Here is a 26,478-nt window from a genome sequence, read left to right as displayed (position 1 = left end):
CAGTAACGAGTGACAGAAGATTCAAATACGTTTCTTCATTTATCCTTAGATAATCAACCCAGTCACGAGGTTACACCTCATTTAGTATGGCAAATACTATTTTCGTTTTTTTAACCACTCTTTACTCCACGTATCATGTTTCCTCTTCTGCTTTCCATAAAATAGAGGCAAAAGGCTGCCAGTCACCACGTCGTCGCCTGAGTTCGACATCCTGTGGTATAAAGAAACTGATGCTTGGAGAAGCATGCATGAGCTTGTGGATGCGCGAGGAATGTTTCTGTACGTGTGACAACAGTTTGTAGATGCAGTAACTTGTTTTGTCTCTTTTCCCGCTGTTGGCGTTGCTCAATGATCGCTGGTTTTGTTGGTAGTTAAGTACTTTGGTGTATTATTGTTTGTTTCTTGTTGGTGTTTTTAAAGTTGTTCGTAGGGATCTAGAGAAGTAGAAAGGAACGTAGGCGCCAGATGTAGTTTTGTAATGGATTTGCAGAAGAAATGATCTTAGATGTTAACAGTAGTAAACTATTGCGCAGAGAATGCTGATGCCTCACATTCAAGATGAGGGATTCCGGATAATATCACTAAAGACGCAAAGTGTTCGAAATAATTTTGATAGTCTATCTCGCGAGTCTACTTGAAAGTTTTCCCAGACATTTCGTGCAATGATTTCACACAGTCGCTGTTACAGCAGCTTGCCCAGCTGCAAGACTGCGAGAGAAATGTTTATAAACTACTTTGTCAGGGGTCATGATCATAAGCACATAAGGTCTAGTCCTGTTGTACCTTTTTGTGATCCAACTGTTCCATTTGTGAACGCAGGCATGAATCAGGTAGCGTAGTTTACTCTGCTCTTCCTATAATTGCTCTTTTTGTTGCCCTTGTCATGACTTTAGCATCCTTATCCTACGACTGAATACAATTAAATGCACTATTTCTGTGACCTTATTGAACAGCTTCTTTTCTTGCAACTGGAACACTTTGCATGTCAAGAAAATGAAATAATCATTTTGGTATTTTCTTGTACTATACCTGGACGATGTGGTAATTGTAAAATTATATATTTTTTTTAATTTAACTTGTATTTTGAATAAATTATTTTTTTCAGAGTAAGTTGTACTTGCAGATTATTTTGCACTGAAGTTTATCATTCATTGTTTTAAAACAGTTGAAGACCATACTTGAAGATGTGTAATACACAGTCGTGGTGTTGTCAGGTGCTTCGTCAGTATAGCTGCTAGCTGAGCTTCAGTTGAAATATGCTGAATGTCTAATTTTTTCCTCGGATAAAAAAAAGGGAAAAAAAACGAAAATACACATTATGTTTTGTGCGCTGTTGGAATTCAGGATTCTGTGTAAGTCTCACTATTGCTGTATTATCAACCTTGAGGACTGGAATTTGTCAGATTTCTCATTCATCTAGACAGTCTAGGTAGATAAATTATTTTGTTAGGAGCTTCAGTTGCAGTTACAAACTCATCAGTTGAAGATATGGCATCATTAACTGCTTTTGGGTGAGCCAGAATATAGCTTCACCTTCATGTATAGATGTTGAGCGACCAGTTTTGTTGCACATCCTCCAAAGTTCACATAAATGTAGCTATCTAGTATACTACAACCCAGATCTGGATGACAGATTATATCCAGCTCACATATAACAGCGACATGGGAGAATATTCGTTGTAGTCTTGCTACATTTTCCATTCATATTAAGTCAAGTGCTAGAGATGGGAAACACACTGGGAGTGAAATTGGTTCTCGTTCCAATCATCAGGCACATTGATCTCCAACTACTGTTCCATAGGGAAAGTTATTATTTTGTTTTTTTCTGGTTTCAATAGGTGTTGAAACAGATTCGTGAGAATTCAAACTCTCTAGAACATTGCTTGCATAAGCTTGTGGATTTATCTTGACTGCTCAAGCATCAAAGTGTTTAGTCTCAAATCCGAGGAAATACGACACAGGTTACATGATGATCTTGAATTCTGTTTTCAGCTCTTCATTGAACTCTCAGCCATCTCGGTGATCACTTACCATAACCAATGTACTATCTGCATAAAAAATGATCAATGGTGCTGTGTCGCTTTCTTCCTTAAAATGTAGGTATGGATCCGTATCGTTTGCCCTGAAACCTGTTGGTGATAGAGATGTTCCAAAACGTGTATTCCACCATCTTGGTGCTTCCCTATGTCCATACAAATTCACCTAATTTGCAAATTCTCCAGGTGGCATCATCTTAACCTCCTGGTTGTTGTATATAGATTACTTTATACTTTCCACACAAGAAATCATCAGACACATCAGTTTATATCAGATGCATCTTCTCAGTTGCGGAAACACTTAATATTGAACACATTGTGCTCATCTTAACTACTGGACTGAAAGAGTATACACCACAGTGTTGATTAAACCCCTTAATGAAAAGTCTTCTTTCAGCATTCCCATCAGGATTAATCCTTACACAAAATACTTACTGGGATGGTATGTCTCTTACTCATTTTGGTAGCAAATTAATTTCCATGTCTTATATTATTGTAGTGACTTCATTTCATTTGCCATAGCTTGCTTCCAATAAATACTTCATGTATTATGGACAGCTTTTTTCATATAACTCAAGATTTCATTTTGTTCTGTTACCCATTACATTACCAGTGCCATTCGGTTAACTATTACAAAACTGAGCGAGGTGGCGTAGTGGTTAGACACTGGACTCGCTTTCGGGAGGATGATGGTTCAGTCCCACATCCGGCCATCCTGATTTAGGTTTTCTGTGATTTCCCTAAATCGTTCCAGGCAAATGCTGGGATAGTTCCTTTCAAAGGGCACGGCCGACTTTCTTCCCCGTCCTTCCCTAATCTGATGAGATCGATGACCTCGCTGTCTGGTCTCCTTCCCCCAAACAACCCAACACAACTATTATAAAGTAATGAAGACTTCATTAATGTGGAAAGATTTCACAGTTGTTAGGGTGAATAAACAGTTGCTCTTTTGTGTTACCAGCACTGTCGTCTTCAGTCTCAGATTTATCGAACTTTTCTTTGCCTGAGTTCATCTCATCTCTAACTTCTTGAGATGCTTACTTTCCGTGGTTATTTTACTTAACATCTCACAATGGTAATTTGACTTGTTCTTGACACAGCTTCCTGGCCTTTCGCAAAAGATTATATCTCTGGTCAAAATAACTTTGTTTTCTTCTATTGTGATTCTGTAACTCTCATCATCATCATATCCCACAAGATATAACTTTATAGCTTTCTTATCCATTTTCTGTGTTCTTTGAACTGGGATGCGGGTATTGCATATGGATCCCATTCTCAAAAATGTTTTGTTCTTACTCAACCACAACTCAAAATGATTACTTCCGTCCACAGATATTTTTTCAGTTGGATTTAGGATATACAATGACACCCCAAACGATTCTGCCCCCATAGTCACAACAACATAAGCTTTTTTATTTGAGAACTTGCAAGTTATTGCCATTTCCACTATAGTTCACATCTCACTAACATTTTCACCATTCTGTTTTGGTTGGTTGGTTGATTTGGGGGAAGGGACCAGTGAGGGCGTCGATCTCATGGGATTAGGAAAGGACGGGGAAGGAAGTTGGCCGTGCCCTTTCAAAGGAACCATCCTGGCATGTGCCTCGAGTGATTTTGGGAAAATCACAGAAAACTTAAGTCAAGATGGCCGGAGCGGGTTTAAACCATTGTCGTCCCGAATGCGAGTCCAATGTGCTAACCACTGCACCAACTCGCTCAGTCTGTTTTCCTCTGTAGGTTGCTATTAGCCTCTGAGTAACAACTGTTACATACAGTGTATCCTAAATTTCCTGCTACAGAATTCTCCACAATTGTCATTTCGATGGTTCAGTGTCTCTGTAAGTTAAAGAACATGTTTTAGAACGTCTTTTATTTCGGATTTTTGTCTTACGAAATAGCAATACTGAAATTTCAAGTAGTTATCCTTGAAATTAGTCATATATTTCTTCTATTGAAAAAGTCGTTAAGAGCCCACAGACTTCTGCTGACATCAGTTCACCTGACTTGGTTATCTTTTTGAAACATCTAGATTAGTGAAAAACAAAAAGCAAAAATTGAAACACCATTCGTTATAAGAGTCAAACTACACAAAAAATGAATACAACCAAACAAAATAGCTATCCCTCCTACTGTCTCCAAAACATCTGCTCCTAGATATAAACCATAACAAACAGAAAAATGTTTAAGAATGTAATACTTCTTACCCTCTCTCTCCCAATCAGTCACTAACAGAACAGTCACTGACACCCGTTTCCGGGGCACTAATCAACACAGGTGAGCGATAACAAAAATAAGAGATGAAATGAATTATATCAGAAATCGCCTGCTGAGATTTATTGGACCAGATTCCCTGTCGAATCAGTTGTCATAACCTGTCATCTCTACAGAATTTGATGAAATTATCACTGCTATGCTGCAGCCATTTTCATAGGGCTTTCCACTTTCTTCAGTTTTAGCACATTCCACCAACACATACTTCTGAAGAAAAGTTGTTATGCTCAGAATGCCATGCATCTCTTTCATCAGTGGTGACTGTAAAAACTTCACTATTGGATCCGTTGCACAACCAATACATGCAGTGACCTTTTATAAATAACAGACTCTTCTGTTATCGATATTCACCACAACAGGGTGGATCTCAAGCAACATGCTTACTCCAAAATCCTCAAAGTAGTACACCAAAACTCAAATACACTGTCCATATATGGTGTCACGTTCCATGAAATCTTTTCATCATGAGTCTAAGCTGATGACCAGTAGCACACACTTCATTAATGCAGTTAAACATAAATAGTCTTAGATATGTTAATTCCAACAAACTGTAGCCGGCCATTATGGGCGTGCGGTTCTAGGCGCTTCAATTTGGAACCGCGTGACCGCAACGGTCGCAGGTTCGAATCCTGCGTCCGGCATGGATGTGTGTGATGTCCTTAGGTTAGTTAGGTTTAAGTAGTTCTAAGTCCTAGGGGACTGATGACCAAAGAAGTTAAGTCCCATAGTGCTCAGAGCCATTTGAACCAGCAAACTGTACTGTAACAAACTGATCTCATTCTGGGTCTGAATACATCCCATTTCTGTCAAACCTCATTGTGGAAAATTCTTAAGATAAATGTGTACCGTATACCAACTCTGGTCACTATTTTAGACGACAGTCATAGTGCAGGAAAATAGCATTGCAAACCCACAATGATACTGTATTTAAAAACAAAATGTTAATAATCGTGTGTGGCTGGTCTCTTCAATTTCATCCTTTTAAATGGTTCGTGTAACTCCTTTCACTACAGTAAGAAACCATGATTGAATTTCAACAGTGCATATTTCCACACTTCACCACATTGTCATAATTTAAGTGATACATTATTCATTGTATGAGTCTAAAAATTTTGTTCTCTCTCTCTGACTTACTTTGGACAAATATGAATGTATGTGGGAGCAATTCATTTACCTACTGTAGCAGCGAGCTTAAATTATTCATAAACATCTAAATCTACTGTTGAAGTGTAAGATATGGTTCATTGTCCAACTAAACAGAACATTCCTTGAGCTCCCAAACCTAATTGCATTTACTAGTAACACTTTTTTCTACCCCATTCACCAAATGAACACCACAATGCAATATTCATGTTCCTCTTTCCTTTATAGTTCAAAGGAATATTCTTGGGCCAGATTGCACCTCCTTGCTTAAGGGCAGCTAATAGTCAAAAGTGTATACGTGTTGGTGGAAAACACAATGATTTGCATGCAGTTGGTGCTGATGGACATCATCATACTTTTTTTGAAATGCTTGGAAACTGGTCATTTGGTGATTATTTCAAGGTACCTCTTACATGTAAAATATTGTAATTATAACATTATTTGTATGCTGCAGTTTAATTAATTGTAACTCCTTCTGTATCCCAGGAAACAGCATGCGAACTAGCGTGGAAGCTTCTGACTGGCCCTTATGGCATAAGTCGTGACCAGTTGTATGTTACTTACTTCGGTGGAAGTGAGGAATTGGGGCTGAGTGCTGATACAGAAAGTTATGAAATATGGAGGAAATTGGGGTATGGCTCAATATGTAGAATACATAGTTTTTAAGTTAGCTGTGTGTAATATATCTGGGCAAACATTTTTTGGACCATGTTTGCTTCTGAGCAACAAAACAACCTAGCTGCTTAAGGCAGATTTTCTTTTCTAAAAATTTCATCTTATATTCATGAAAATAAGCCTAGTATTAAATGTTTTGTGAACGACTGTACTCAGTACGATTTTGTACACAGGTCCAAACATCTAGCACATTACGTAAAGTTAAACTTTTGATTCATCCTGATGTTCATAGGAGTGTATACTTTCAGATAATCTGCAATACCGGTATACTACAAAAAATCAGCATTCCAATGGACTGGCTCCATTGATGATATAGATAAGTTGTGGACAATGTGCAATTCAATAAGAGCAGCACTCTTCGTGCTTAGAACAATCACAGAAGGAACCACACGAAACATGTTATGCCTTTTTAAGTCATATGTGCAATAGTATTCAGCCATAGAGCACTTACTAGTCCCAGAGTTTTAATTGCATCGTCACCTTGTAACATGTCACCGGCAGTGTGGTGTGAGGTATATGGAAGCGGGTGTTGTCATCAGTGGAAAAAAAAGAAAAGAAAAAAAAAACTGATAATAATAGTGCAGAAGGTTGAGGAACTCAATGTCGTACCTTTCGAGCCATTGAAGAATTATTTTGTGCCTGCCTGTCCTGATTTTTGCCCACACCTTCTGTCCACCACTGTAATATAATATTTCATGCACAAATATGGAGTTAACTACATCTCTCCATATGCCAATTTTTCAATTGTTGGAAGTGACTCTAAATCTCAACTTGTTGGAGTACAAACACTATTTCATTAGGAATACCTGCAGTGTTGTTCTATCTTTTATACTTGGGGCCTAATGTATTGTTAATGGGGCACACTTGTGTGACTGTGGGTGTGGTGACTATGATTGCAGATACTGTGAGTTGATATCCTAATCCAGACCCCCTTAGCAGTCCTTGCTGAAACAGAGTTGTATACCATGTGTTATAACAGTTTGCTATAAGTAAAAAATAAATTTGGTTGTTTTGCAGCTATCTTACTCAGATCATCTCTGAGTACTCTTCACTTGGAAATGAATCCACATTATTTATTTATTTGTGTTCCATTGATCTAGTATTAGAGAGAATTGCAGGAGTATGGAAAGAGTCATAATTACACAAGAGGACAGTACTTCAAGATGCTAATGGATACAAATTGTAATATGTGTATAGGTACAAAATATGCTAATAATTATGAGCTTAGCCATTTCCTACAGTGAAAAGAGGTGTAAAACAATTAAACTACAATTCCACATCACAAGATATAAATTTGCTTGAGTTGAAGTACAACTTTAGCCTGAACAAAAGTTTCCATGCTGACAGGTTATTGTATTCTGTGACAAAGTCGTAGTAGCAAATATTACAAGTACAATGTTCATATCTAAGTTACAGTGTAGAAATGTTTACATTAAAGAATTCATCAACAGAATAAAAAGAGTTTTGCAGAAGATAATCCTCGAGTTTATTCTGAAATTACGGCATTACATTGGTAAGATTTCTTAAATCCAATGGCAGTGCATTAAACACCTTTGTGCTCGAGTAGTGTACCCCATTTTGTACTAGACTAAAATTGGCACGTCATTATTAAAAACATGATACAAAATTTACTTTGATTCTGTTGTACTTACACACTACTTGGAGTAGTATAAGTTAACTACTTGCTGGAGTTTATTTATTTACTTATTCATTCATTGGCAGCTGTAAACATTTTTTCATGAAGGCACTGACCATCTTATTTCATAGTGGAATAAATGTATTAACAGCTATGGCAATTGCTTTTGAAATACTAAACAGCTTACTTACTAATATCAGGAAAAGGATAGATTGCTACTCACTGTAAAGGTGATATGTTGAGTTGCAGACGGGCACAACAAAAAGACTGTTACACATTTGGCTTTTTATGCTATTTCTTTCAAAATATGAAATGAATGGAATGTGTATTATTTTTTTTGAAAACTTTTTTGGAGGTTTGGAGTAGGCTAACTGGTCTGTAGTTGGCAGAGCACATTGGATCTCCAGTTTTTGTACACATGTAAAACTCTTGGCTATGTTTGTGCTACCTAGAAAACTACCTTCTGTCAGACATGAATTAACTAAATGGCAGAGTGATTTGGCCATTTCATTTGTTGTTAACTTTAAAATTTTATTTGAACACCCATTTATGCCAGTGGAGTTTTTATTATTATATTTCTTTTATTACTTTTACTGTCTCTTGTGTTGTAGGCTACAAATAACACAAGTTAATGGTGGAGTCTTGCTTACTTTTAAGCAGCTGCTGAGCTTGCAGAAGGTCACGTTATTTCGTGTAAACCTCTGGCATACGCCAGTCAAATATTTGTTGAAAGTAATGTTAACAGGACCTCATATTACTCTACTATTTACTTTAAACTTATTATTTGATGATTTTCCTGCTTCTTCATTTATTATCTTCTCCTGATTTCATTTGATAACTGAGCAATAATGTTTTCATGGGGGGAGGGGGGGGGGGGGACCAATCTTACCGTAAGTCTTTTTGTATTCATCAAAATTGTCATGTCTGTGGGTCTTTGCTAATACTGCATAGATATTTCAACTTCTTACAAGTCAAGTCAACACAAGCAAAATATAAATTAGTCATTCAGTCAAGGGTCTTCAGTTGAAGATTTATGCGTACAGTGTTCACCAACAAAGACAAGGTGGAACTGTTATACATCTATGGAGAATATACGTTAGCAGAACAATAATTGCTCTAATGTTTTCTTATTTAGAATAAATACGTGTAGTACTGTACCATACGACTTTTAAAGAATGTATAATGATTTCTATCTTCTTCTTGTTGATGTACATTATTCTCACACAAACCATCAGCTGAAGACAGTTGGCTGAATGACCCATGTGCATTTTGCTTGCATTTTCATTTGTTTACTCGTTTACAACTCCAGCAAGTGGGCGAGTTAATTGCCAGGGCTACCAGTACTGTGTGCAAGTACAGGAGAGTCGAAGTTAGTTTTGTGTTACTTTTGTAATAGCGTCATGTTTACATTATTGAGCAGGTCTTGAGGAGAAGAGGAAGTAGATCACCAATTAAAAAATACAGGGTGCTACTTAAATGACATTTGCCTGATATGTTTTTTGCTTTGCTTCTGGATAAGTTTTGTGGTGGTCAAGATAAATGGGACACAGTGTATATAGTAGAGGAGAACAATTCTTTTGCTTCTTGTGGTAGTACTGCATATTGGTACTACAAGTTTTACCAACAATCCCTCTACAGTGCATATACTGATTGATGTACTAACTGATTCAGTTTATGTAATTATGAGAACATTGCAATACCTGGTGAAGTTATTGTCACACTTCCATGAATAGGGGAGTCCACTGGTTAACTTGAGATTTTTTTATTCTTATACTCCTAATTAAGGTAATGCTACTCTACATTCTTTTTGTATTGTTTTTAATAATTTCCCTCCCCTTTTTTGCAGTGTTTCAATGCACTGCAGTGTGGCCTCAGTTGCCTGAGACAGCAGTCGTGTGTGTGTGTGTGTGTGTGTGTGTGTGTGTGTGTGTGTGTGTGTGTGTCTAATTTTTGACAAAGGCCCCACTGGGCTAAAGCTATATTTGTGACAGTCTTTTTGTTGTGCCTATCTGCAACTCGGCATTTTTGCTGTATGGGTAGTAGCAACTTTCCTTTTCACGATATTGGTACATTTCAGCCTGGATTTCCCATTGTTTAATTATTTCATTTATCTTTTCTTTGGTACAAGCATTAAATTGGGGCAGTTCTCCTGGATTTCCTTTGTAAAGGAAACTTTGAAAATGGAGTTAAGCCTTTCAAATTGAAATTTGTTACACTCATTTTCAGTTCCTGTCACACTCGCTAGGGGCTGGATCCTAACTTTGGTCCCACTAACAGCCTTTACATATGGTCAGAATTTCATTGACTTCTGTTCAAGATCGTTTGACAATATTCTACTGCAATGGTCATTGAAGGCATCGTCTATTGCTCTCTTGACATCCAAACACGTTTCACACAGCATCTTTCTATCTATGCCCTACGCTTTGTTTTACACCTATTACGCAGTAATTTCTGTTTCTTTAGAAGGTTCTTTACAATGCTGTATACCATGGAGGTTCCCTCCCATTATGGACCGTTCTACATGGTACATATCTAGCCAGTGCATGGTTAACTGTTCTTTTAAACTTGAGCCCAAGTTCCTCTACATGCTCCTGCCCTATGGTGAAAGTTTCAAGTTCCTCACTGAGATGACGCTACTCACTTTTTATCTAGTTTAATCAACATACATATCTTCTGCTTAGTTTAGTTGTCTTTTGTACTTTGGTAATCATTGTTGCCACAGCCACGTCATGGCCACAGATACCAATTTTGATGTGAACATCCTCAAATAGATAAGATCTGCATCTTGCCATTAGATCCAGTGTGTTTCCATCATGAGTGAAGTACCTAACCTTCTAGTCTAGGTAATTTTCAGAGAAGGCATTTACTGTTTCGAAGAATGTCTTATCACAGCCACCGCTAACAAAATTGTAATTTTCCCAATTAATTGTTGGATTATTAAAAACTCCATCAGTGTTACATTACGATTGAGGAACTTACAAGTGAACTGAAGTTTTCTCTACAGTTTTTGGTTACATCAGGAGGCGAGTCTTGTGGGCGATAGAAGGATCCAATCATGGGTGGGGTTCTGAACTATCTGTTCTAGTAGTCTTCAGAGAAGGCGTTTAATCATGTTTCACAGGCCGTCTTATCATGCCTGTCAGAAACAGAACTATGATTATGCCAGTTGGTTGTTGGATGATTCAAGTGTCCTCCAATGTCAACATATAATTAGGGAACTAACGTACAAGCAAACTACAGTTTTCTCTAAAGTTTTCAGTTACATCAGGAGGAAAATCTGGCGGTCAGTGAAAGAGCCCTATTATAATTTTTTGCTTGCCCTTGATACTGAGTCTTGCCCAGTCAGTCTCACATGCGGCATCAGTTTCTATATCTCGGTGGATTTGAGTTTTTTGTCTACTGCGACAAATCCACCACCTCCATTTCCCCTTTGCCTATCCCTTCTATACTTACTTAGATTTTCTCCGAAAATCTCACTGCTATCAATTTCAGATTTCAACCAGCTTTCTGTATCTAGTATTATGTGAACTTCACTGCTTTTCATGAGTACTTCAAACTCTGGCGCTTTGTTGCGAATGTGTCAGCAGTTGACCATTAGGATTTTAATGCTTTCACCTGTAGGAGGCATTCCTTTTGATCTTACACTGATACTTCTGGGTTTCCTACAGCTGTCATTACCTGGCTTGGATTGTGTGCAGTCCACACACACCCGTCTACCTGAGTAACAGCCTATTGAGCCTATGTGATCGTTCCATTTCATATCCATAAAAATTGTTTCATCCTTTGTATTTGTTTGAGTTGGTTGATTCCAATTTTGGGTCATTGATGTTTTGTCATAAGGTATTACTACCCTGTGGTTTGTGAGGTGCATAGTTTTGCATTCCACCAAATTGCCAATCTTTGTATGGCTTTGAAATTGTATCAAATTCTGATGGGATGTTTTGTAGCTTTTTTCAGGTAGTATCCCATCTGCAGAAAGTCTGAGATTACTGTTAAAGTTGTCTGCCATGTACAAGGGTGCCAACAAACTTCTTTCTAGGAGACGCCTGAAGCTATATGTACATCTATCAGTGACTCTCCGTCTGAAATAACATGCTACATCCTCTTTATGAAGAAATGCCCAGTTTAGTCATAAATTTACATTATACCATATGTAAGATCACTGTCATGATAATGTATTCATTAACATACCACACGAGCAAAAAGGGTTCCAACAAACTTCTCTGGGTCACATGTGAAGTTACATCTAGTTTTATCAATGAATCTCCAACATTTTGCAGCCTGCTTTCAAGAAATTTAGTTTATTACAAGTTCATTTTAAACCCTACATAGCGTTACTGTTATAGTAATATGTAGATCAGATGGTAATAATTTTGAAATTTAATTGTCAGTTTTTTTGATGAGTGACATTTATGTTAAGGCCATATGCTCTTGATAGTATATGTTTATATGTAATGCAAATGTCCTTTATTGTTTCAGAATACCTGCAAATCGAATTTTACCATTTGGGACAACAGATAATTTTTGGGAGATGGGCTCAGTTGGACCATGTGGTCCATGCACTGAGATTCATATTGATCATGTAAATGGCAGAAAAGACGTGCAAAACCGTGTTAATAAAGGCTTTTCTGATGTGACAGAGTTATGGAATTTGGTGTTTATACAATACAATAGGTGAGACGAGCTTTATCACTGTCTTCTGCAAGGTAATTATAAGGAAACTCAGTTTTGTTCCTGACAGAATACAAAAGTGGCATTAAAAATTGATCCTAAGTAGACCTTTTTCTATTTATTTTGCTATGTTTAATGCAGATATTGAGATACTCTCATTTATGTGAAATGGGGTGTTTGGCTGTTTTCTGGAAATCTTCTTAAACCATTAATTATCTCATTTTATGCTCATAACGCACTTTTTTCCCCTCTTGAATTTCAATATTCTTTTATAAAAATGGAAGTTAAATTCAAATAATTTGAAAGCCCACTAAAACACTCCATACGAGTCTTGTGATGCCTGAGACGTCACTGGCAAGCTTGCTACTACTAGTATCATAAATCTAATGCACAGTGATGTCTTGTTTCGGAGTTTACATTTTGGAAAATGGATTGCAAATGATGTGTAGTACCACATTGTACAAATACACCCATAAAAACTATTAAAAATTGTTTTTGTATGTTTAAGAGAATGAGGAGGTGTGTAAGAATTGGTTGCACTGTGCCGGCAAATTGCCACCACTTTGATGCCAAAGTTCACTTACTCAATTAAAAATGTATTAAACTTTGGAATTAACATTAATTTACCCCCGAGATATGCTTTCCCACTGTTACAAAGAAGGATAGCGTTAGTCGACGAAATTAAACTCTGAGTAAAAATTATCATTATAGCTGCTTCCTTACACACCATTGGTAGCTCAGTTGGTAAAGTGGTGGATTGTTGAATCTAAAAAGATTATATCCATAGGTTGCTGGTTCAAATCTAGCCTACAACAGTATTCTCACTTATTTACAGAACAGATCAACAGGCCTTTCACACGAAAACCAAATCGCAGTTACAAAACTTCACCACACCGATTACAAACAGACTATTATTGTGTTTTTCTTGGTGTTTACATGTGCTTACATAGCTGTTCACACGTCACATTCAAAAAGATATTTTCTAGTTAATGTGACCACACACTTTTTACTTTATCAGAAACAATGCCTTTTTTTTTTCTGCCCAGCTAAGATCCATCTTACATAAAATGAAGTTAAAGTCTGCTTCAGACATGATGTTAGTTTACACACACTAACAGCACAGTCCTCACATTTGTGTTGCCTGCATGTTGTACATGCTTTGTATCTGTCCTCATTGTTCTATACTTCATTGTACTGTGGGAATATGGTGATATCTTCACTATTGGCAGTGCTTTCCAGAAAAGGTAATTGTTTGTAAGCAGAGTAGATGCATTTATCCTCAGTTGTCCATTTCTCGACTAAGAATAATGTGAAGTTATGTCCATCGAAAGAACTGCTACAATGAGTTTTCACTAATGCTATTTTCATATTTTGTGTAAAATTTACGATCCCTCCAAGATTCGTGTCTGTATTCTTCTCGTCCGTAGTCACGTATGCTATCCATTGCACCACCAGTTCTGGAAATCAGGGATTTTCAAAAGTGTCAGGGAAATCAGAGGGACAAAAAAAAAAAAAAGTATAATAGATGAAATGGTTTGTTACCGAGATGTCATGCATTGTCACTGGCTGGGCACAGCTGATTATGTGCACCACTTCCCTACTCCCTCATTCCTACTGCTTCTCCCCTTCCTACCACTCCCCTCAGCTTGTAGTCAGTGCTGTCACTGCTTGCCGCTAGCCTAGCAGCTGCTGACGAGAGGCAGGTAGGCGTGAGGAGTGATTTGGTTGGATCTGATTTTCAGAGGTTGAAGAAACAGGTATAGGGATGTGTATTCAAATACAGAGTTATGTAAACTGGCAGAATACAGTGCTGCAGTCAGCAATGCCTATGTAAGACAATAAATGTCTGGCACAGTTGTTAGATCGGTTACTGCTGCTACTGTGGCAGGTTATCAAGATGTAAGTGAATTTGAATGTGGTGTTATAGTCTGTGCATGAGCGATGGGACACAGCATTTCCGAGTTAGCGATGAAGTGGGGATTGTCCCGTACAAACATTTCATGAGTGTACCGTGAATATCAGGAATCTGGTAAAACATCAAATCCCTGACTTCACTGAGGATGGAAATAGATCCTGCAAGAATGGGACCAATGATGACTGAAGAGAATCGTTCAATGCGGCAGAAGTGCAAACCTTCTGCAGGTTGCTGCAGATTTCGTTGCTGGGCCATCAACAAGTGTCGGCGTGTGAACAATTCAACAAACCGTCATCGGTATGGGCTTTCGGAACCGAAGGCCCACTCGTGTACAACACAAAGAAGCTTTACGCCTTGCCTAGGCCTGTCAACACCGACATTGGACTGTTGATGACTGGAAACTTGTTGCCTGGTCAGACAAGTCTCGTGTGAAATTATATCGAGCAGATGGACATGTACGGGTATGGAGACAACCTCATGAGTTCGTGGATCCTGCATGTATGCAGAACACTGTTTGAGCTGATGGAGGCTCTGCAATAGTGTGGGGAGTGTGCAGTTGGAGTGATATGGGATCCCTAATACGCCTAGATACGACTCTGACAATGACAATCTCATGAATCCATGGACTCTGCATGTCAGCAGGGGGACTGCTGTTCAAGATGGTGGAGGCTCTGTAATGGTGTGAGGTGTGTGCTGTTGGAGTGATATTGGACCCTCAAAGTCTAGATACGACTCTGATAGATGACATGTATGTAAGCATCCTGTCTGATCATCTGCATCCACTTGGGTCCATTGTGTGTTACAATGGACTTGGGCAATTCTAGCAGGACAATGCAATACCCCACACGTCCAGAATTGCTACAGAGTTGCTCCAGGAACACTCTTCTGAGTTTCAACACTTCCACTGGCCACCAAACTCCCGAGACATGAACAGTATTGAGCATATCTGGGATGCTTTGCAACTTGCTGGTCAGAAATCTCCAGCCCCTCATGCTCGTATGGATTTCTGGACAGCTCTGCAGGATTCATGGTGTCAGTTCCCTCCAGCACTATTTCAGACACTAGTTGAGTTGTGTTGCATTGTGACACTTCTGCGTGCTCGTGGTGGCCCTACATGATATTAGGCAGATGTACCAGTTTCTGTGCCTCTTCGTTATAGTTTATATGAGTTTTAGAAAGTATGGACGACAAGAAGAAGAAAATTTTGGCAGTTGCTGATAGTTTGTATGCTATGTACTCGTATACTTCTCGAAAGAAAAATCACACAATATCTGTAAATAAGAGACATAACACAGTGGGTAATAATGAACTTGGTAGAACCAATATTTTAATGGCATTCATCTGTGGTGTTGATTTCTGCACCTCTTCCCTGCCTTATACACTTCTTTCAAGAGACCTACTTTTTTCTGAGGTTATTTCTGAAAATGGTGAAGGTATTTTAAATCTGTATTGTGACTCCAGGGAAAGGTTTGTTTCTGTCACCAAATGTGTTTCATTTGATTGAAATAAAACAACAGTGGTCTTAATGAAACACATGTACCATTTGGCATGTTTTCTCCATCGAAAAAGAGTTCATTACGAAAGATGTTGATATTAGTACTTAAAATTCTTGCTCACATGGGGGAAAAAATACAGAAGACCTTGCATATTTTTTAGATCTCAGAATTTGTCAGGGAAAAATACTAAAACTTGTCTGGAAATCAGGGAAACTTGTGGCAACTTTGGCCACAGAGTGCTTGCTGCTTGGGGGTATCTCTGCTGTATACCTTGTATACTGGAGGTCAGCCCTAAGCTTTGCCACAAGAACAACTGTATTGTGCCTTGTGTCATATTTCATGACTGATAATTGACGATCTAGGTATAAGATACAGACCCACTTGCAAAAGTTCCACAATTCCTGGAAAACAATGTCTGTTGTTGCACATATTGCCACTCTAAATGAGTGGAGCATAAATGCATCAATTTTTGTAAGCTTTCCATTGTCAGCATTCACAAAATTCCTTTCTATTGTTACTTAAAAGTTGTAAATGTGTTTTCCATCACTAAATAGCTAAACTATTTGCAGAAAAAGTATGTAAAATCCTAGTAACTTTGGCTAACAGTCCTTAACACACGTACAGCTTAGTGTTACTCCTAATCTGTGACATCACCAAAGCTTCAGCCAATCACAGAGCATTTTTGATCATGTGACCGTATCTTGAAATTTAATGATTTTTAATCTGTAATTACATAAAAATAAGGTATATTTTATGAGAATATTGGCTATTAATGCGATTTGAATGTTATAAACACCCAGATAACAACAATATGAACCATATTTTTTTTAACAGAGGAAAATAGCCTATTAAGAGGTACTTCTGTCTGGTCCCTATCAATTAACAACTTTACTCTTTCTCATAAAAAATAGAGAATTTGTTTCTAGAAAATTTGGTACCATTACAGATTTTTTGCTCTCACAGTACTATATAATAATGGCCCTATATGACATGCTTTGAAAACTGAAGTTGCTGCAGTCAGTATTCTTTGAGATGATTATGATTTCTTTAATTTGCATGACACAAGGTGAGAGTTTTTGCACAGTATAACAAATGACAAAAGAAATATTTTTCCATTTAATATAATTACAGATTAACAATTTTTTGATTTTTCCCTCCACTTATACTGCGAAACCTTCTTGCCAGATTTCATGATTCTTACACCAATGGTAAGTATCCTTTAGGTTTTGATGAACGTATTTGAGAATATCGAAATGTGTGGAATAAATCGCCACATCTTTTGATTGCATTGACTAAGAAGCTTCAGTTTTTTTACATCGTCAGGGGATTGTAGATTTTAATATGTGACATACATTTGAATTTGATATGTCTCTCTGTTCCTGAGAAAGATGATTTTGAACAGTCGGACGGATAGACAGACAGATATGAACAGGCAATAAAGTGATCCTGTAAGGCAGGGCTTCCCAACTTTGTGGTCCACGGACCCCTTAGGGGTCCGCCGGCTCTTTCTAGGGGGTCCACGGCCACCTTTCAAAAATCGTGTAAAATAATGATTAAACTTATTGAATAAAGATGTGAAAATCAAATTCATCACTTTTTTTTCGTGTGAAAAATGTGCACTTTTACTTCAGGTCGTATTCCCCAGCAGCCTTTGCGGTTCCTAAGTGAGAACGCTTACACAGTTTAGTGCCAGAGAATGCGGCTTCTCTGATAGACTGTTTCGCAGCAATATGGGGGTCGTTTGTGCCCCAGCTCACGACACTAGATGCGCTGAAACCTTTTACGCATGCGCGGAGCGAGCTTTGTAGACCAATCATAGCGCTCGCTGGCACGTATGCAGCCCCAGGCATTGTTAAATGTTAAACTTGCTTTGCCAGTGCACTACCTATTTTATAAGTCGATTTTTGACCAGTTTATTACTTCTAACACGGATCCGTGGCTGAAGTCGGGATCATTGAAGAAGGGTGCGGTTTCTCCATCGTCTTCACAACAAGGGAAGTTTCCAGTTGAAATGAATGAGGAGGGAGGATGACCACAGGAAGAACAATCACAAGAAGTTCCAAAGACTATTGATACTTTGGGGGGGCGGGGGGTCATTGGAAACGTGGCACTTGCATTAAGAAGCTTTCAGTTCAGTTCCCATGGGTTTCGCTCTGAAATTTAAAGTTACTATGCTCTTGACTGACTAGGGGTCTGCCATGTATTTTCGACTGTAGAAGGGGTCCGCCAGATGAAAAGGTTGGGAAGCGCTGCTGTAAGGGTACCATTTTTACCTGTGTTGAGGTATGAAACCCTAAAAAAAATTGCACATTTACAACCTCAGATAATAATTTGATTATGATGTGACAGAAAATTTTACATTGAAATTATTTCAGTAACGTTTCTTCTGCAGGAAATCAGATGGTACGTTAGAAAAGTTACCTACACACCATGTGGACACTGGTATGGGTTTTGAACGGCTTGTTGCAGTACTTCAGAATAAAAGTTCAAACTATGATACTGATATATTTCTGCCTCTATTTTCTGCTATCCAGAAGGTAAAAAAAATCTGAAACCATAGTTTTATATAAATAAATTATATTTTCCTAGATACCAAATGACTGTAATCTGAGACAGACTCTATTGGTTTTCAAGATAGTGTGTCTTTGCAGATAACTGGAGCACCCGCATACCGTGGCTTGTTCGGTGTAGATGACATTTCTGGTATTGATACTGCATATCGTATCATCGCTGATCACTGTCGAATGGCGACAGTTGCCATTGCAGATGGTGTGTTTCCTCATCACAAGTAAGGCATAATGTAGATATTACTTGATTTGATGTATTCCACATTTATTATTGAATAACAAAAGTAAGGATTTTTCATGTTGTCATTCAGGTAAAGTAATTCTTTCTATAAATGTCATTGATGTTATTGTTGCTGCTGCTCCTGCTGCCGCTGTTTGTTTGTTGTTGTTGCTGTTGGTGGTGGTCAGTCCAGTGACTGGTTTGATGCATCTCTCCATGCTAGCCTGTCCTGAGTAAGCTTCTTCGTCTCAGAATATCTACTACAGCCTACATCAATTTGAACCTGTTTACAGTATTCATCTGTTGGTCCCTCTCTACAATTTTTATGCCTCACACTTCTATCTGTTTTATTGGCATGATGATTCCATGCTGTCTCAGTTTGTGCCCTATTAACCAATCATTTCTTTTAATCACATTGTGCCATAAATTTCTTTTTTCCCTAATTCAGTTCAGTACCTTTTTATTAATTACTTGATCTACTCATCAGGTCTTCAGCATTCTTGATGCATCTTCTGTAACACTACATTTCAAAAACTTCTACTTTATTCCTGTGTGAACTGCTGTATGACCACATTTCACTTCCATGCAGATGAATACTGTCAAAAAAGACTTGTTAACAATTAAATATTAGATGTTAACAATTTTCTCTTTTTCAGTCGTGATTTTCTTGCCGTTTCCAGTCTGAATTTTATATACTTTTCTACTTTGACCATCGTAAGTTGTTGTACTGTTCAAATAGGAAAACTGACTTGCTACTGTTAGTGTCTGATTTACTAATTTAATTCCCTCAAAATTGTCTGATTTAATTCAGCTTCATTCTGCCACCATAGTTTTACTTTTGTTGATGTTCATCTCATGAGTTCTTTTCAAGATACTAAACATTCATTTTAACTGCTCTTCCTAGTATTTTGCTATCTCCGACAGAATTACAGTTATTGGTAAACATGAAAGTTTTTACTTATTGTCCCTGAACTTCTATTCTCTTCTCATATATTTCTCTGACTTCTTTTGATGCTTGCTCAGTGGAGAGACTGAATTACATCAGGGACAGATTACAATCCAGTCTCACTCCCTTCTTGACACTGCTGCCCTTTTATGTCATTCAACTCGTATAACTGCAGTCCAGTTTTTGTGCGATTTATACAACTTTCTGATCCCTGAATTTTTCCCCTGCTACCTTCATTTCTTCAAAAAGTATGTTCCAGTCATTATTGCCAAAAGCTTTTTCTAAATCTTCAAATGCTTTAAAATTAGGTTTGTGCTTTCTTTACTGTATCTTCTGACTTGTAGGTGCAGTATTGCCCCACATGTTCCTATATTTGTCTGAAACCCAAACTAATCTTCCTTGAGATCTGTTTCTACCAGTTTTTCCATGCTAATGGTAAACAGTTTGTGTCACTATTTTCCAGCCATGACTTCTTAAATTTATTAACTTATAAATAACAAAATAAAATACAAATAAAGGCAAAAACTGAAGAACCTTGGCAGGATTGTGAAGTTATATAAAGGAGGAAATAATGTCAGATATGTGGCTGTGTTCCCTCCCTCCCTCCCTTATTCTAGCTGTGCAAGCGCATTGGCACGTGTTATCTGGCACTTTCTGGCAACAGCTGAAATGAGCCATCTCTAACAGGTTATGGGGAAATATTGCAAATGGTGGTTGGAAAAGCATTAATTTCAAAGTAAACTTCCTTTTACGCAAGTTGAACAATGGGTGAGAATCTACAATTGGTTTCTTAAATCACAAAGTGTTTGACTCTTATTTAAAAATCAATTCTTTGATGACAAGCCATTTAGAAGAATTTCAAGCCCAGAAGATCAGACATTTATGTCATTATTAAAAATTTTACTGTCATGTTTGTGTGTGATATATCTTAAAAGTCTAATATGCACAAAAAATATTGGCATCATATGTGAAAGGTTAGCGTATTAACCATAGACACCAATATCTTATGTGAAAGCTTTGCTTTTCTTGTAACAACACTTTGTATTTGAATTTAAACCATTAACTTTTCCTGTTTGTGTGTTCGTGCTACTTAACAGTGATGTTGCTGTTGGCTGACTACATCACGTGTCCTACGCTCTGAATATCCACTGTCATTGGCTGGCGAGATCACTTGACATGAGCTATAACTGGCTTACAAAATCGCATCACAATCTCGATTTCAATGCTTCCGAAAGTAAGATGCGGTGTTTGGTGAAATTCAAATTTATACTTTCTTAATATGAAAATATGCAGTGTACATGTTTCTGCACCTCAGTGATCTTTCCAAATGTATTTTTTTTCCTGAGTTTCATTTTCCAAAGTGCCAGGAAATTCTACGGCCGTGTATAAAACCATAACCATTCAAAGGATTGATAAGTTTTACAGTTCCGAGGGAAAATATACTGTCAACACAGGAAAATTGGATTTTCACCTGGGAAATAGCATATTTTTAACCGGGAAATCCAGAAAAAATCCAGGAATTTTTTCCCTTGTCCACATGTACACCCTGTAATCATGCTGGACTTGTCAAAGACTTACTCTCCTTCTCTGCAATGGAAGCACTTCTTTGCCACCAATCCATCCAATCAATACCGTCCTAATTACAGTGCCGAACCCTGCCTCTTCCAGTTTGTGCCACCATCCAACCGTAATCTTCCCACCCCTCCCACCTAATCACCTGATGGTCATCTTTCAGGAAGTCCTCACCTCCAACTTAGCCTTACCATTCTTCCCCAGGTCCCTTCCTCAGAACACCAACCTCTCAGTAGAAGAAAGAACAATAATACACAACCTCAAAACAAGTCCTGACCTAATCATCCTACCTGCAGACAAAGGTTCCACCACTGTTGTCATGAATCACAGTGACTACCTGCCAGAAGGCCTCTGCCAATTGTCTGACTCCTCCATATATAAAGTTTCCCAGAGTGATCCCATCCCAAAAGTGCAACACAAACTCCAATCCCTACTACAAGCCTTAGGCCCTTTCCAGAACATCTCCTCTGAATTCATTTCCCTCCTCACTCCAATGATATCCCGCACACCTACCTTCTACATGCTCCCCTATGTCCACAAACAAGCAATCCTGGATGCCCCATTGAGGCTGGTTATTGTGCCCCACAGAAATAATTTTGGCACTCGGTGACCAATACCTCCAATCAGTTGCCTGTAATCTCGCCTCCCACGTCAGAGACACCAACCACTTCCTCCACCGAGTCTGTGCCATCCGCACCCCTTTACCTTCTGGATCCTTGCTTGTCATTGCTGACGCCACCTCCCCATACACCAACATCTCTCGATCCCTTGTGCCCGTGATCTTACCACCATTGAACACTACCTCTCCCAATGTCCTTCAGACTCCATACCCATTACCTCATTCTTCGTACACCTTACTAACTTTATCCTAACCTGCAACTACTTCTCATTTGAAGGAAAAGTACATAAACAAATCTGCGGCACAGCCATGGGCATCTGCATGGCACCCTTCTATACCAATCTTTTTATGGGCCATCTAGAGGAGACCTTCCCAACCTCTCAAAACACCAAACCTCTAGTCTGGTTCAAGTTCATTGATCACATCTTCATGATCTGGACCCAGGGCCAAGACACCCTGTCTTTGTTCCTTGACAACCTCAACACCTTCTCTCCCATCCCCTTCATGTAGTCCTCCTCAACTCATCGCGTCACCTTCCCAGATGTTGACCACCTCCTCTTTGATGGCTCCATCCGCATCTCTGTCCACATGAAATTCACTGGAACCTTCCCTCCTCCACCAGCTTTTGTGAATTGCGCAGATGGGAGCTACCTCCGCTCCTGTAATTATCCCGGCTTCAACCTACAGTAACAGTTGCTGTCCCCACATCCTTCACTCAACAGTTTTGATCCCTTCTGTCCTATCATCTCCTCCACATTCTTGTCTTACCCTGTTTATTTGCAGCCCTCTGCAAATGTATCCTCCTTTCTTTCCTCGTCCTCTGCTTTTTTGTTCCTTTTTTCCCCCACCACCCTGTCCCACAACCTCCTGATGCTCCGTCTGTTAAAAGTTTTTTTCTCTCAGTCTACAAATGATATAAACCTAGGTTTACCTTTCCTTAATCTTCTAAGTCATAGAGTCAGTATTACCTTGCATGATCATACAAGTCTCTGGAACAATTACGATTACTTTTCAGTTTGGTGGATTAATGACCTAACTTAAAAATGGACTAATAATAGCTGTAGCAGCCGGAGACGGTGGTCATATGTGTGTGAGTTGTGTGAACGTGTGTGTTTTCTATTTCTGAAGAAAACTTATACGTACAACAGTCTTTTTGTTGTGCTTGTCTGTGACTCGGTGTCTTCTTTATAAAGTGAGTAGCAATAGATGCTTTTCATAATATCATTGCTAATGATAGAAAGGCTGTGGGGAGCAAACATAAAATGTATTAAAAGAGAACATACTGACCAATCATCATCCCATTTTGTATAGGAGATGGATATAAGAAAGTCACTTTCTCTTCTGTGAGGCATCTTCTGGTTTCTTCAGTTATCATTATACAGTCTGTTATCGATTTCTGTTTCAAATTCCAACTATATCTGTTAAACGTGTGACTATCTTTTTTCTTCTTGTATCCTATACCAATTGTGCACTTCCAGAATGAGATTTTCACTCTGCAGCGAAGTGTGCGCTGATATGAAACTCGGGACCTTTGCCTTTCGCGGGCAAGTGCTCTACCATCTGAGCTACCGAAGCACGACTCATGCCCGGTCCTCACAGCTTTACTTCTGCCAGTATCTCGTCTCCTACCTTCCAAACTTTACAGAAGCTCTCCTGCGAACCTTGCAGAACTAGCACTCCTGAAAGAAAGGATACTGCGGAGACATGGCTTAGCCACAGCCTGGGGGATGTTTCCAGAATGAGATTTTCACTCTGCAGCGGAGTGTGCGCTGATATGAAACTTCCTGGCAGATTAAAACTGTGTGCCCGACCGAGACTCGAACTCGGGACCTTTGCCTTTCGCGGGCAAGTGCTCTACCATCTGAGCTACCGAAGCACGACTCACGCCCGGTCCTCACAGCTTTACTTCTGCCAGTATCTCGTCTCCTTCTTTCCAAACTTTACAGAAGCTCTCCTGCGAACCTTGCAGAACTAGCACTCCTGAAAGAAAGGATACTGCGGAGACATGGCTTAGCCACAGCCTGGGGAATGTTTCCAGAATGAGATTTTCACTCTGCAACGGAGTGTGTGCTGATATGAAACTTCCTGGCAGATTAAAACTGTGTGCCCGACCGAGACTCGAACTCGGGACCTTTGCCTTTCGCGGGCAAGTGCTCTACCATCTGAGCTACCGAAGCACGACTCACGCCCGGTCCTCACAGCTTTACTTCTGCCAGTATCTCGTCTCCTTCTTTCCAAACTTTACAGAAGCTCTCCTGCGAACCTTGCAGAACTAGCACTCCTGAAAGAAAGGATACTGCGGAGACATGGCTTAGCCACAGCCTGGGGAATGTTTCCAGAATGAGATTTTCACTCTGCAACGGAGTGTGTGCTGATATGAAACTTCCTGGCAGATTAAAACTGTGTGCCCGACCGAGACTCGAACTCGGGACCTTTGCCTTTCGCGGGCAAGTGCTCTACCATCTGAGGTACCGAAGCACGACTCACGCCCGGTCCTCACAGCTTTACTTCTGCCAGTATCTCGTCTCCTACCTTCCAAACTTTACAGAAGCTCTCCTGCGAACCTTGCAGAACTAGCACTCCTGAAAGAAAGGTTACTGCAGAGACATGGCTTAGCCACAGCCTGGGGGATGTTTTAGAATGAGATTTTCACTCTGCAGCGGAGTGTGCGCTGATATGAAACTTCCTGGCAGATTAAAACTGTGTGCCCGACCAAGACTCGAACTCGGGACCTTTGCCTTTCGCGGGCAAGTGCTCTACCAGAGCACTTGCCCGCGAAAGGCAAAGGTCCCGAGTTCGAGTCTTGGTCGGGTACACAGTTTTAATCTGCCAGGAAGTTTCAATTGTGCACTTATTTCTCAGAAATGTTCGTTGTAATGCGTCCCCTTCCTCATTTCTGTGGTATTCTGTGGCTTTCTATGGCTGTTTAATATCCTCTTCTATTATTCCCAGCTGTAGCATTAAGGTCTTTTATAATCACAGTCTTTATATATGTTACAGTACCCTACAGTTTAGTGACAAACTCATCCTGTTCATCTGTTTTGCATCCTGTTTGAGGAGCATAATCCTGAGTCATAGAAAGAATACAGTGTGATTCAAAATGAATGGGACAAAAGGAAAGTATTTCTGTGGCTACAGTAACTACTTTATTTCAGAAATACACATGTAGACTGAAAGGTTAACTCTCACAGTTTAGGTTGGCAACAATGAAACAATGGAAAGTCACCATTGTCATTCAATGCTGTGAGATCCCTGATAGAAAAGGTGTATTGTGTTGCAGAAAACACAAAAAAATCAATAACAAGTGTTAAAAGATAGTTTTAGTTTTTAACGCAGTTTGGTAAAGCGACACCACAGCCACCCTATTTCTGCGGGACTCACAGCAGTAAGGTATCAAACAGTTAGCACTATTAACTCCATTCTTCGGGCTACGTCAGAAAAGCAGTACTGGATAGACGTCTGCTGTGTCACAAATGGAGCCCACATTGAATGTCTGTGAATGTCCATAGCAACAGTGGGAGTTAACCTTTCAGTCTATATTTGTATTTCTGAACTGAGGTCATTACCGTAATCAGAGGAATATTTTCATTTTGTCCCATTCATTGTGAATCATCCTATTATTCCTTCCATTATCATCTGTTACATACATTTTCCACCTTAAGTGCTTTGTTCATCAATTCAAACAATGGAAAATCCACGATGTGTCTGTGAGTTGCGTTTGCGTAAGTGTGTATGTGCGCGCTTATGCGTGTCCATTGTTGGTGTTGGTGTGAAAATCTTTTTGTTGTGCCTATCTGCGACTCAGCATATCCGCTATATGGTGAGTAGCAACTTTCCTTCTCATAATATTGTGCATCAGTTCTTTAGCTACTGTTATTGCAACACCATTTCTTATTTCGTATGTGCCATATCTTATATCCTTTCCTTCATATCTCGCTTAGTCCCATCATTGGTATGTTCCTCTCTTATTATTTAATGGATTCTTGACTCCTTTTCTAAGGATATAACATTAATAGTCTGAATTCTTAGATATTTCTTTGGACAAATCCATCTTTCATCAGGACCATGTGGCCATCATACCTGACATTTGTTTTCAGTCATTTTCGTAGTCACAATGTTTTCACTGAACTATATTTTGGGAAAAACAACCTGTGACACACAACCTGTTGCAGTACTATGTCTACACAGTTTCATAGTACCTTATGTGAGCAACTGTATAAATCAAATATATAAGGTGATTTAAAAAATAGTTAACAGTAGATGAGTAATTTGTACTTATGCAAACAGAGCTGATTATGTAGGTTTTTCTGGATGTCTTGGAATAAATGTCTCTCTCTTTATAAAAAGACTGTAATGTAGCAGATTTAAGCAACTGGTTTACAATTAAAATGTTCAGTGACTTTTAGGTATTGTTGTTGCATACATTTTTCACAGAGAATGGTATTATTGAATAATTAATGTTGTTGTTCACAGCCTGAAGTTAAGGCGTGTCATCAGGAAAGCTATACATGTGGGTGAAAGATACTTTCATGCAAGAAAATCCTTATTGAGTGAACTGAGTAATTATGTTGCAGAGACACTTGCTGATGCTTATCCAGAAATCCCAAGTAATCTGAAACAGGTATTGCTAATATAAATGAATGTAATCATCATTATTTGTAATGATTACCAGTGTAAATGAAATTTTTCGTTTGCTTTCTTATATTTAACT

At 38.8% G+C, this 26,478-nt stretch overlaps 1 protein-coding gene across 2 annotated transcripts in view; it reads left to right on the top strand.

The window, feature by feature from the left end:
• Window positions 1-388: 388 nt before the first annotated feature.
• The window catches only part of LOC124544968 (alanine--tRNA ligase, mitochondrial), a 91,838-nt gene continuing 65,748 nt past the window's right edge, over window positions 389-26,478 (top strand). For both annotated transcript variants that reach the window (XM_047123715.1, XM_047123716.1), the window contains exons 1-7: window positions 389-830; window positions 5,679-5,852; window positions 5,937-6,082; window positions 12,241-12,435; window positions 18,236-18,380; window positions 18,495-18,631; window positions 26,241-26,388. In XM_047123715.1, coding sequence (XP_046979671.1) covers window positions 663-830; window positions 5,679-5,852; window positions 5,937-6,082; window positions 12,241-12,435; window positions 18,236-18,380; window positions 18,495-18,631; window positions 26,241-26,388 — 1,113 coding nt within the window. In that variant the 5' untranslated portion in view covers window positions 389-662. The remainder of the gene's footprint in view (window positions 831-5,678; window positions 5,853-5,936; window positions 6,083-12,240; window positions 12,436-18,235; window positions 18,381-18,494; window positions 18,632-26,240; window positions 26,389-26,478) is intronic.

Source organism: Schistocerca americana, chromosome 8 (assembly GCF_021461395.2).
Source record: "Schistocerca americana isolate TAMUIC-IGC-003095 chromosome 8, iqSchAmer2.1, whole genome shotgun sequence".
Classification (NCBI taxonomy): domain Eukaryota; kingdom Metazoa; phylum Arthropoda; class Insecta; order Orthoptera; family Acrididae; genus Schistocerca; species Schistocerca americana.
The sequence above is the reverse complement of the archived record's forward strand: the minus strand, read 5'-3'. Positions and strand labels throughout refer to the sequence as shown.